We start from the raw sequence: 14,357 nt of genomic DNA on the forward strand, positions 1-14,357 counted from the left end.
AAATATGTTTCATTGTATTAGCTACAACAGGTATTATTAAATATTAACTAGGGAACATGTACGAGTAATCTTCTTGATAGTTGAATTATAATGAAAGAAAACTTTTAGTGAAGCTGCCCATTGGACACTCCCACTGCCAACAACAGCACCAATCCTTTGGGCTTGGCCACAGCTTTATTGAGTACTATGACTCTGTTGCAAAAATGTTCATAAACCTTGACCCTGGTCTGCAATGCTTTGTAATGTACTGTAGGTCACTTTTTTATTTGTTTGTTCCTACTGTCTATGTTTAAGTAATTTGTAAGGTGCTGAGAACCCCTTGTGGCACCATACAAATAAAGGATTATAATAGCATATTCTGGCATGGGCAATTAGCTGGAACCTGCATGATTCTGGTAAAAGTACTGTAGCCAATACATTTAACTCAGTCATTTGTTTAAGGAAAAACTAACTTAGTTATGCCTTAAAACAAAATGCAGATTTCAATCACCCAGTTACCAGTAAATCAGATCCTATCACATTAACTCTGCTGTGACAACATTAGTCTGTTTTTGTTGATTGCATTCTCAAAAGAACTTCTGCTTTCTTTTTGTTTATTATTATTATTATTATTATAATAAAACAACTAAAATAGCAATATATGTTTATCTATAATGTGTTGTTCCTCTTTAAAAGGACAGTGAGTAATATGGGACCAAGTACCTCACGATATTTAAAGTCAGCTATATACTAAATAACGAAGGGTATTAATACTTAACTAGCATTTGCCCGTGACTTTGTTCACTTGTATATCTGTTATTGCTAAGCGGAACTAATTTTATAAAGACAGTAGTGCCAATCCGTCGCTACTTAACTGAACATCATGCGTAAACATAGTATGCAGTATGCAGTATTTGGTGAGACAACTACTGGATTGACGTGTCAACTGAAACTTCATGAGTCAAGATAACCTGCCTAATTAGTGATTGATATATAGTTGAATTTTCATGTAAGATAGAACTTGTCTATCTATCTATCTATCTATCTATCTATCTATCTATCTATCTATCTATTTTTATATAGGTGTACATATAACCCTTTGCATTCAGGTGTGCTATGTATGTATATATATATATATATATATATCGCGAAAAGGAGGGAAAATACTGCGCCACAGAAAATAAAATCCTTTCTTAACCCAATAGGTACGGCTGTGATATATTAACACTCCCTATGTATAGGGCGTCAGCTAGTTCCCCAAATAAAACTGGGATGGTAAATGCTCGAAACAATTGAATTTAAAAAGAAAGGGATGGGGGATAGCGACCAATGGTGTCTACAAATAGTTATAAGATATTTAAAAGGTATATATAAACATTTATTTAAAACATTTTTAAAAAATTTAATACAAACTTTTTCTAAAAGATGGGATAAAAAGCAGATACACATATATATAAATAATAAAGTGCAAAGGTATTAAAGTGCTTATCTGAGTCAGAGGTCACTTAGATGCCCAATGCGTTTCGTCACACAGACTTCATCAAGACTTCATCTATCTTTATATAGGTGTACATATAACTCTTTGCATTCAGGTGTGCTATGTATATATATATATATATATATATAGATATAGACATTTTGAACATAAGGAGACTACACACTGTACATGCCAAGTGTCCAGCGTCTGGATTTTCCTTTATTGCTTCTCTGCCAGATATCATATCAAGATCATACATACCTCATAGTCTTTCTAGGTCACTAAGCTTTACAATAGTGAAAACGCAATGCAAATTCATCAAGTACTTTTTGTGTGATGCTGGAATGAACAGACAGATGAAAAACAAATTCTCCTAGAAGTATATTTCTCAAAACAAAGTGCTATGTACAGACACAGGGGTACAGGGAAAACCACCGGCGGGGCCTACTGCCTGGGGTCCCACCTTCTGCTCTATGGACCAGGTTCCAGACTCTACACTTGGATATAATATTCCATGAATTTTTCCACCACTCTAGCTACTACATATATTTGACATTAAATGTGTTCTATACAGAAAACAATATGGTTGTGAATTCTTTTGCAACACACAGACACCTCTTCTAGAATATACAGCTGTGGGTGCTAGTATAACCTTCAAATTGTTGGTAAGACCAAAAATAGTATGAAGCTGAGTAGGTCTTCTGAGGGGGGCCAGGCCTAGTCAATGTGACCAGTTTATGATGCCAGTGAGTAAATTAGTGAAACACCAGTACAAAACTATTACTGGGGGTGGATACACTCAACTGTATACTTACTCACCCTAAGCCAGTCTTAGCTGGAGGAGAAGGGTACAAGATGAGAGACACTGCAATGCTCCAAAGCTGCCAAGAGACAATAGATGGAAACCTTAAATAGGTTTGGAAATAGTCCAATCAAGCAGGAGAAGTAATCAACAAGCCGCTGCTGAAGAATTCAGAGACACCTTAAGAGAATATCTATGCTTCAGGCAAAACACCGTTGATTTAAGGGGGGTACACACAGAGCGATTGCTGCTTAAAATCTAAGCAATCTGACTAGATTGCTTATATTTTAAGAACAGATCACTTGTGTGTACCCCACACAGCGATAGCGATGCGCGGCCCCACGCGTCGCTATCGCTGGTGCTAGATTGGCCTGCACGCAGGCTCAATCCAGCACGTTGCTCATTTTACCCGCTGGGTGAAATGAGCGCCCCCCCTCTTCCCTCGCATCGCTCAGCACACATCGCGCTGTGCTGAGCGGCGGGAGAGATGTGTGCTGAGCGGTTCGCTCAGCACACATCTCTCCCATGTATATGGGCCTTTAGTCTATTAGCTGAAAGCAATTTATCTGTATGAGCCTGACATGCTTTTGTATCATATATTTCAGATAGAAGACTTGTACGCTGGAGAAACACACTAATATAGAAGGGGAGGAAGAGTAACAATAACACATGATATCCTGTGATCCAGACACTCTGCTTCACTAAGAAAAAGAGGGATCTAATCCCTTTTCTAACACCGATAAAGAAGGTATGCCATGAGAAGAGGATGAAGGAATCCAAAGATAAATTCCTGAAAAAAGCTGCTCCCAAGAAGGAAGATTAATTATTCAAACCGATTCTGGTGCAGGGGGAACGACTAGCCAAACTGCTTGCACAGGCCTAAAGATCAGCAGCAATTGTGGCAAAGCATTTGAAGAGGCCTAAAGAGATACATCAATTTACTGAGAGAACGCCCAAGAGTAAGAGGATGGTAAAGTAAACAGTTGCCATGCACAGTATGCTGTTGTACAGTAGCATTGTAAGAACCTGTCCCAAGAAGTACAGTATGGTGCAGAAAGACCCTGCCAAATTTACAAGACAGAAAATACATATCACAGCACTCCAGAGGTGTGAGCAGACACAAAATGACAAGAGAGCCTATCAAAAATCAGGATTTAGGAGCCGACATTACAGGAGGAGAAAGAGTGGCAAGTGGTAGAGAGCAGATGCTGCCAAAGTATGGTCTGCAGCAATATTTAGAGAAGTCGCCTACTGTACACCCAGAAACAAGTGTCTGTGAGTCTGAAGAGTTTGCAAGAGGCCGAGAGACAAAACAGCTAGATATCCTTCAGTATGTTCAGCAGTTCTCAAGCTTGCCAAAAAGCAGAGGTTCTGCACATCACTGAGGAGTGTGGGGGGGTAATTCAGACCTGATCGCTAGGCTGCGTTTTCAGGTAGTCGCCGCCTACAGGGGTATAAGGAATTTGCTGGGCAGGTGTGCGATTGCATGTGCAGGAGAGCTGCACAAACAGAAGTTTGTGCAGTCTCTGCACAGCCCAGGACTTACTCAGCTGCTGCAATGATCAGGGCCGGAGCTGATGTCACGAATCCTCCCACAAAACGCTGGGTCCCTCCTGAGTTTTTCCAGACACTCCCTGAAAATGGTCAGTTGCCACCCATAAACGCCCCTTTTCCTGTCAATCTTCTTGCAATCGCCGGTGCAATCGGATTCTTCACACCATCTTGGCGCTTCCCGGCGCTGTGGACTGTTGCACATGCGCATTGCGGTGCATACGCATGCGCAGTTCAGACTTGATCAGCCGCTGTGCGAAAACACACAGCAGCGATCAGGTCTGAATTAGCCCCTTAGTCACTGAAAATGCTGGGAAAGGCAGAATACGCAGAGGCAAATTTAGTAAGCATTAGTTTTCCTGTCAATTCAAAACCAACAGACATTGACAGCTGTTTAGTGTCTAAAGTAACAGTATTTAGAAATGTCATTTAAAATCAACCATCAATGCCCACTAGTTTTTAAGCCACTATCCCTCTGCAAACCCACTGAGAAACCAATGAGAATCCACCATCAATCCACAGCTGATTTCAAGCACTGCACAGATCAATGGCATCTTTGTAGGCTTTGATGTAAAAAGAGTGTAAAAACAGATTTACTTCCATAGTAGTCTGTTATAGCTATAGTTTAGGTTGCTAAGAGTCCTGTACAAACTGCATAAGAGGCAGAGACAGTACAAATCCTACACAAGACGAAAGTTAGGGATAGATATAATCGGGTATGGGTCGTTTGGTCGACTCAACTTAGATCGACAGTCATTAGGTCGACCATGGAAGGTTGACATGAATTAGGTCGACAGGGACAATAGGTCGACATGGTCATTAGGTCGACATGGGTTTTGGGACTTTTTTTGGTGTAGATTTCTTCGTAAAGTGACGGGGAACCCAATTAGTGCACCGTTTCCCCTCGCATGGCTCGCTTCGCTTGCCATGCTTCGGGCAAGGTGCCTCGCTCCGCTACCACTGCACTCAGCACAGGTTACCGTTCCCAATTGTAGTCCATGTGGATCATCACGTATAAAAAAGTCCAAAAAAAATTAAAACAAATGTGAAAAACTCATGTCGACCTTCTGACCTGTCGACATAGTACATGTCGACCTAATGACCATGTCGACATAATGCATGTCGGCCTTCATTGGTTGACCTAATGACTGTCAACATAAACTGTGTCGACCTAACAACCGTATCCCAATAAAATCACAGAGTAGAAGGGAAAGCAAGAATTCCAGTACCATGTGAAGAAGTAAGAGACACAGCACAGACATCCATTCAGCATCCAAGTTTTCCTACTAACTGTCCTGTTTCTTTGCTCACTTTTGTAGTAGTGCACCAGAGAGAGTAGTGTGCCAAAGGTTTGGGGTGTGCAGATGGCTACTGCTTTGCATTGGCTTACACTGCTGGGATTTGTCCGCCCTCACCTCCTGCTCTGCCCCTTTCCACTATACATATTTACTCTCATCTATAGACAGTTTACTCTACAGTGTGCTGATGTGTTGCCTCACATTTTAATTATGCTGCTAGTTAAATGAATAGTCCTCACATTAGAAGACTATATGGATTATTACTAATACCATTTCTTTCTGTATTTTCTAAAGTATCCACCTGGCATAGACATTCTTAAAGACTACATTGTTTGCCTTAACCTGATGAAGGATGTGATTTACTATTATTACATTGCAGTTGAATATTTAAACTGCATTATTTATATTAATCTATTGTTATTGCTTTATTGTTCTGTTATTGTTTATTCTACTGTGAATTGTATTCCATTGTTATTTCATTTTGACATTCCTTTTATATTATATTATTCAAATTGCATCTAATTCCAAGTGATTACTTTTGCTACACTTCACCCACAAAATACTATTGTTATATTGTTATTATATTGTACCTTTTTTTCCATAAGCTATTTACGTATTCCACCATCTAGTTACAAAGTGTCAGGCCATACACTACCAGGCCTTAATTTTATAAACACGCCATCCTCTTTACCTGTGAATGAGTGTGTTCTTGCAACTGTTTTTGTAGAGAACCAGGTAAGGGTTTCCTGAGGAAAACTCTGGAGGACCCTGCAAATACCTACAGCCTGCTGAACTAAACTGATTCTGGAGAAGGCACTGTACTAAGAATTGAACCAGAAAAAAATTAGACCAGTATAGTTGTGAAGTTTGCAGCCTTTCTAACAGTCTAGTGCATGGTGGTGTCTATGGGTGCTGGGGCTAAAGTTACTAGCTCTTTTACACATTAGATGTTTAATTAATGAAGCCACTGATCATGGTTGACCATGGCAAATACAGTTTAAGGATCAAGAAATTATTAGATTCTAGTTGTCTAGGCCCACACTTTACTGCGATTTAAGTAAATAGCAAAACTCTACTAGGGTTATTTAATACTACAAGTATCTATAGACTAGCTGTTCTATCCGTTCTTCACATTAGAGTTTCTGATTTTCACAGTTGTAAATATAAGTGGATGTTAAAAATTTGTTAAATCTATGAAGATGTAAACATGAAACATCTTAATGTAAGTAAATATTAATCCATGGTTCTTGACGTTATCCGAGGAGCACCCGTAGAAGATACGGTAAAAAGTGACAGGACCATTTTTGTAGTTTATTAAATTCTACACACTGGAGGTGCAATCCAAATTTTGATTTGATTGTCCATTTGGGCGTTATCATTAACACAACACAAGCCACGCATCAGTAATGATGTCATTATGTCAACCCCCTTTTCATCCCCTTAGGGGAGGTTTATTAAACTTCTAATAACGTAATTTTCCTATTTTCCACCTGCAGAATACCTATGTTAAATTTCAGCTTCCAAACATATCGGGAAGTAAGAGAATCAGTGATAAGTGAGTGAGTGAGAGATAGTTTTGCATTGATAGATAGATAGATAGATAGATAGATAGATAGATAGATAGATAGATAGATAGATAGATAGATAGATAGATACACTTGACATAGGCTATGCTTTGATACCAATGTTTTTTGATAATTTGTTATACAGTAATTAGGATTAATCAGTTTAAGACAGTGAGTATAGTGCTTCTAAATGAATGGGAAAATCTAACCTGGTTGAAGAAGCTGGTTCAGTTGTTTGCCTCTGTATCCTCGTGCGACGCACGATGTGCTCTTTCATGGACATCTGGACCTCTGCTGGTATGTCTGGTGAGGTGTGGCTGATTTTAACTGCTGCCTCCAGGAAGCCAAAGTTGCTTGCATCCTTTAGCTTGTCTGCCATGGCCTCCTTATCACTGGTGACCCCGCTGAAGGTAGAGACGCTCTGCGGTGCAGCCGGGTTAGATGATACTGCCTTGTTCCTCCAGGGCACCCACCACAGCTTCCAAAAGAGAAAGAGAAAAACTGCCACCAGGGCCAGGCCACACACAATAACTATCACTGCAAGGAGGCTGACGGACAGGTCTACAGGAGCAGAAAAGCAGGAAGTGACATTGACAGAGAAGAGGGAGAAGACATGAGACAACATCGGGTAAGCGGAGAGACAAAGGGGGAGAAAAAAAAAGAATGGTTGTGAGAAAAGCGGCAAGGTTTGAAGAAAACAAAAAGATGACAAAACTAAGTTATCAAGATTAGTCAAGTGGGTGTCTGAGTGCTCAAATCATGTGTGAAAAAGACAATGCAAACTATTTATGAGCATGGTATGAATGCTAATTTATATGAGTCAATGAGTTGATGATTCTGTATTAAATAATATTCCAGTTCTGCTAAGAGTACAAGTAATTTCTGCAGTATTAATCTACTAGTGCACAATTGTTCTTGTATTAAACTTATTGTACAGTTTGTACATTCCGTGGGTTAGGGACAAAAACTAATACTAATACTATTTCTACTCCAAAACAATAAAATATTTTTTTCTCTTGCAAGATTGTGGTTGATGTAATGGGAAAAGTTTACAGAAAGCAAAGTCTTTCCTTGGCAATATTAAGGTGAAATAGGAGACTCATGTGACATGATCATGATATATATCATGGAAGTAACAACTAGGAAGAAGGGGGATATGCATTATCTATTTAGAGGCACTTCTGAATGAAAATCAAATTGTTAATGGGGGTTTGTGGCATACTTTAATTTCCCAGGTATACCAGATACAGCGATAAATGGAGGAGTAACATTAAAAAATAGCTTTAAAAAAATAACCTTTATTTACTCCGTTAAAATGTTCTATAATGCAAAATAAAGATTATATATAAATCTGTGTGTAAGTGTTCTTTAAAATACACTCTTCTGGTATCTAACATTTCAAATTTGCATAAAGTACATTATACGCCGTGCAGTGTATTATAAAGAACACACATTTTAAAGGAATAAATAAAATAAAATTTTTACTCTGTGGATTAATACCCTTACATTTATCACTGTGTCTATACTATAATTGAGAAAGTAAAACACACACTAACTAATTAACTGTCATCCAGGAGTTCCTCCAAAAGAATAATCTGTAAGAGCACCCAAAGAGAATTTCAGTAAGATTGATTGTAACAAGGGCCCTCATTCCGAGTTGTTCGCTCGCTAGCCGCTTTTCACAGCAGTGCACACGCTAAGCCGCCGCCCTCTGGGAGTGAATCTTAGCTTAGCAGAATTGCGAACGAAAGATTCGCAAAATTGCGAATAGAAATTTCTTAGCAGTTTCTGAGTAGCTCGAGACTTACTCTGCCACTGCGATCAGTTCAGTCAGTTTCGTTCCTGGTTTGACGTCACAAACACACCCAGCGTTCGCCCAGGCACTCCCCCGTTTCTGTAGCCACTCCCGCGTTTTTCCAAGAAACTGCAGCGTTTTTTCACACACACCCATAAAACGTCCAGTTTCCGCCCAGAAACACCCACTTCCTGTCAATCACACTCCGATCACCAGAACGAAGAAAAAACCTTGTAATGCCGTGAGTAAAATACCAAACTTCTTAGCAAATATACTTGACGCAGCCGCAGTGCGAACATTGCGCATGCGCAGTTAGCGTAAAATCGCACTGATGCGAAGGAAAATAACGAGCGAACAACTCGGAATGAGGTCCAATGTGTGTAATTACTGCACTTTGTAACGTATGGGACTTACTGTATTATTGATTCCAGTACAGAGGTCACCCCAAAAGACCCCTTTTTTGCTACATATCATGGAAGTAATTATGCTATCAAGTTCTCTTCTCATGCTTGGCCCAATACAGGTGCAGTGTGATATTACAGTATGTAGTGTGCAGGATGACCAATCAGAATCTCCTGAGTGCTCCTCCTGCTACCGTAATTATAAAGTGGAAAATGTAAATGTTCTGTCCCAGGTGGAAATGCAGCTCTAGCAATCTTTAATCATTTTTCAAATAAATAACTAATAGAAGAATACTATGAATTGGTTCTGGTATGAATGGTCGACCATGTTAAGGTCAACATTCATTAGGTTGAACACTATTGGACTAATAGTCGACACATGAAAATGGTTGACACGGGACAGGTCGATACATTAAAAGGTCGACATGGATTTTTAAAACTGTTTTTGTGTCATTTTTTTCCGTAACATGACCAGGAACCCCAATTAGTGTACCGCATCCCCTTGCATGGGGCTTCGCTCACCATGCTGTGGGCAAGGTGCCTCGCTCCACTACTGCTGTTACGGTTCCCAATCGTAGTCCACGTGGATGGTAAAGTATGAAAAAGTTAAAAAAAAAAAAATTTTTTAAATGTTAACTTTTTCATGTGTCGACTTGCCCTGTGTCAACCATTTTCATTTGTCGACCATTTGTCAATGTTGACCATGTCAATGTCGACCAATAGTGGTTGACCTAATGACTGTCGACCTTAACATTGTTGACCATCCAAATGGATACCCTATGAATTGCATCCTGCATATGGAGCCAGTAAGTGATACTGTGATCAGTTTCCAAATTTGTGGACTGTCCCTGCAAATTAGGGTCAAGGGGCAACTGTGTATGTATGAGATGTAAAAACAATTGACAGCCAACGGCATTAAAATGATTGCATGCCCTGATGTTGTTATACTAGCACTTGAGTTTTCCATTGACACAGGCAAGACGGATAAAGGGAGAGTGGGCAGATTACACATTACAATGAAAATTTAATCTAAATCTAATTAAGGTTTGCTCTCTACTCAAGCACGTACTGGTCCTGTGTATCATTTACCTTGTGGTTAATTTAAGTTTTCAGTAAACTTGTAGATTTTAGGGGATATGTATCGAGCCTTGGAGAGCGATAAAGTGGAGACATAAAGTACCAATCAATCAGCTTTTGTAATTTATCTAGCACAGCCTGTAAAATGACAGCAGCTGATTGGTGAGTACTTTATCTCTCGACACTTTATCTCTCTTCAAGCCTTGATACATTTCCCCCTTCATGTGGTGCATTTCTGGCTATGTATGCCCTGGAATTGTTTTGGACCCGGTCAGGACAGAGCTTGATATACAGATGTGTTTTTTTTATACCTAGCATCTTTGTGTCATATGGTGGACCCCGCGGCTGAGAAGCTTTATCACAAGTAGCACAACAAATCCTTTTACAAATTTAGCATACTAGTTGTGTCATCGGAGCAGACAAAGCAACTGACAGTGATCCAGAGACACTAGCCTGCGACCTTTCTTGCACAGCAAATGGTATATACAAATACTAAGTTGCAGATAAAGCGTAAGGGAACATAGCAGACGCAATAGCTGCTGCCGCTCATATCAGGACTCTTTTTTCAGGCATACATAGATGTATAAGAACAGCAAGCCTCAATGGTCAGTATACGCTAGCAATGTAGTTTTGTCATTCCTAATTGTGTTAGCAATGTAAATAAGTTGCACATTTTGAGCTAATAGGACACTTGGTGTGACCTAGTTGTATGGATGTATCTAATGGGGGCAGTTTGTCTGGTGCACACGGGCCCCTTGGGTCTCAGGGGCCCACACCACACATGCTGCACCCAGTTTTCAATACTCACCTCTCTGGAGTTTATCACCATGAAATATATCACTTTTCAAGGCTTAGTACATGGATATTTGCGCATGCGCAGTAAGGGGGAATTGCAGGGAAAATAGCAACTGCACTATTTTCCTAGAGTCCTGCACATGTACTGAATACCCTGCCCGGCTGCCGGCAAAAGAGAGGTGGGCCCCCCCGCTAAGAGACTGCACACGGGCCCACTCCTCTCTTAACACACCTCCCAAGAGGGGATGTTTGTTGTGACTTGAGCCAAAGTATACGAGGATACATCTGTATACAAAATCCAAAGACCATTATCACATGCCAGAAGATCAGGTAAGTATAAAGGAGCAATATTTTAAACTAAACATGTATAATCAGAATAATTCAAATATATTCTTTGCTTTTATCCATCACTTAAAGGAGAAATGTAATGAAAACCGATTTAGTGGAGACATTTTTTAAAGGAAAAATGGACTGGTTTTGTCTTAAAAAAAATGCTGCTTTAAATCCGACTGCAAAAATCTCTTAAAAATCTTTGAATTTGAGATATCGCTGTTCATTACATTTCCCCTTTAATGATTTCTGCAATTATAGGAAAAAACTCACTGGGCCTTTAGTTCTATGATTGGCAACATTAGAAAGTGAAAAGCATTATGTTAGCACAGAACAATCCAATTTCTACGCTATATTGTAAACTACACATGTGAGACTCATTTCCTCATGGAGAACAACATTCTTAATACACTTATCCTTTGAATTGCTAAGAGAGACAGCCTTGGTTTCCTTTTTTTACAGATTTGTTTTTATTACTGTGCTAATAGGATTTTTTACGAAACATGATTTCTATTGTATAGATTTAACGACTTAGCAAATTCATCGAGGCTATTAACCCATAAGCACTGAAACGTAATCATTGAGCAGAAACTGGTGGTCGTGGTGGGGAATTTTTATATCAAGCTGATTAATGTTACAGCGCTTTATATTGATAATGACTAATGTTTAACTATACCATTTTACATGGATGAGAAAATCAATTGTGCTCCTATGTCGAAAAGTATTTACTAATTCCCCTTTCAGATACACAGCAAAAACCTGGCAGAAGAATAGGCTACTGTACATGTAACATGAAGTTCTTGGGTCAACTAATCCATGCTCAGTTATCCTTAATCACCATTAATTAGCAAATAATTGCATATATTACATATTGCTAATTTTGCAAAAGGATTCACTTTTTTTTATGTGTGGGGGGGAATTTTCTTAGGTTGTATATACTGTATGTCAAACATCACTGTAAGTCGCATTTATTTGCCATCCAAACTGCCGGATATATTATCCATTTGTTTGGAAGCTAAAATGCAAATAGCCGTGGTTTTGAAAGCTAAACTCATTTCAGGTGGTTTACGCAATCTGTCCATATAGAACCTAATATTTGTACTTAATTGAAAAATAAATATCTTGTTATGGGATAAATTATTTACTGAATTAATTATTTGGAGCAAATTACAAAATTTATTTATTAAGTTGATAATGTAAAAATCAATAATTGTTAAGGGGCTAATCTTATTTTTGAATAAAATAATAATGGCAATTATATTTTTATGTTAATTTTATGTTAATTGGGACCATATTAAGGTTTTAATTATATTGCACCCTCCACACATTGTATGAAGCTGGCAGGTGCCATCATTAATTCATAAATTGTCAAAAACTGGTCTTTACATCAAATTTCCCAAATATAGCAACACAAAGTGGTTCAAGCATTTTTAGCAGTTTTTACATTAATTTCAATGGTATAATGCAATGTAATTTCTATACTATGTGCCTGATTCAGTGTTGTAAGCAACCCATTGGCTTGTATACAACACAGATGGTGAGATATCTGTACTGTGAATATGCAGGTCTTTTCCTGCGAGATCACTCACAGTGCCCCCAATCCGCAGCATGATTTCCATGTTATGGTTGTACAGGGTTGGGACGGGGGCGGAAGCTGTGAGTGCGTCGCCCCTGTTTGTACTCTTGTCGAGGCCATGGTCGCTGTCTTCCGACACAGAGTTCCTGTCCCCGGAAAAGTGAAAACACTGGCCACCCTGCATAACCTGAAAGTCACTCAGATGGCCAATGTTTGCTCAGATGATCCGATGCTGTGTTAGCATATTTACACACAGCAGCTGTGTCCAAAGACATACAGATGTGTCCACGTATATATAGCCTCCTGGCACATTAAACAGCCCTTTTAGTCACGCCATGCACAAGCAGACTCTCGTGAATAAAATTATATGTGCCTATAGTCTTTGTGGGACCACGCCTGTATCTGCATACAAAATGCTTTAGTACAGTAATTTTCCTAGAAAGCACTGTAACATAGCATTTTGTATGCAGATACAGCCGCAGTCGCACACAGAATATTGGCATGCCACATATCCTTTTATTCATTAGTGTCTGCTCGTGTGTCTTACTCGCATAACGATGTGAATAAGATGCATTTACGGAAATAAAAAGATGCCCGATTCTAACAGAGTTGCACAGAACCCATCAGCTCACTCACGCCAGGCATCTCCTGTTGCGTGGCGTATTAAGACTAGATGTATGAGGACACATCTGTAGCTGGTGTGTACACTGCATCCACCTCTGAATCACCCCCTATATTGTTTAGAAACTCCCTAATACTTCTAATAATAATCAAAGAAAATAGCAGTGACTTAAGAAAATACACACATTCCTATTATTAACATTTTCATTTTTTTCATGTGGTTTGTAGGGAATGGACTCTTACCCTTACTATTATTGGTTATTCATTGTATATCTTATACCAAGAGAGCAACAGCTTTTTTTCCTAGCAAAATCCTGGTAATCCCACTGGTTTGTCTGGTGTAAGACATCTGTTACTATCCATTTGTATGATTTAGGTTATTGTTAGGAATACATCTACTATACACAATCCACTATTATATTTTTCACTTTACAGCATTGTGTTTGTAGTTGTGTCTGGTGATAAAATCAGAACTGTACAGTGGCATCTCTTACTGTACTGCCTCCTGAGGACCTGCACTTATGATAGCTCACACCATATCAGAAAGAAACAAGACAAATTAATGGCTGGGTGCCATTGATAATTATGTCAGACCTCCTAATGGTATAATAGTGTATTTCACAGTTCCATTACATACAAAGGCCATGGATACTATAGGAGCTATTGAGAAAATTCACAGGTGCATTATCAAATAATAGACTACTGTTTTTAGCTATGTACATGTGCTTTCAAAATGTGTAGCATCACACTCACGCCCTTGCAAAATTTAGTTACTTTCACTTAACTAGCTAATATTTTTTCAAAAAATTTCCCCAAAATTGACAATTTTTTTATGAACAATATACTTATTATGAAAATAATAGCTATTTAAACCTGATTCAGCATAACTTTATTAACAAATATGCAGATCCTAACAGAATCACCTGTACCTGTACTGGCAGGAAGGAGGAAACTGGGCAGAGGGACGTGAGTGGGAAGGCTGGCCAAGTGTATTGAGCATGGTGGCTGCCAGAAGATTACTTTCCAGCAGCCACACAGTTTCATGTGGCCTTGTCAGGAAAGCACATCTTGGTGTAGTCGCATCTGATGT

The 14,357-nt window shown here is 39.1% G+C and overlaps 1 protein-coding gene across 1 annotated transcript in view; it reads right to left on the reverse strand.

Moving 5' to 3' along the window:
* The window catches only part of SYT6 (synaptotagmin 6), an 855,303-nt gene that overhangs the window by 378,804 nt on the left and 462,142 nt on the right, over nucleotides 1–14,357 (reverse strand). Inside the window, exon 2 of the mRNA XM_063955425.1 lies at nucleotides 6,882–7,233. Within this exon, the coding sequence (XP_063811495.1) occupies nucleotides 6,882–7,233 (352 nt within the window). The remainder of the gene's footprint in view (nucleotides 1–6,881; nucleotides 7,234–14,357) is intronic.

This window comes from Pseudophryne corroboree, chromosome 2 (assembly GCF_028390025.1).
Source record: "Pseudophryne corroboree isolate aPseCor3 chromosome 2, aPseCor3.hap2, whole genome shotgun sequence".
Lineage (NCBI taxonomy): Eukaryota > Metazoa > Chordata > Amphibia > Anura > Myobatrachidae > Pseudophryne > Pseudophryne corroboree.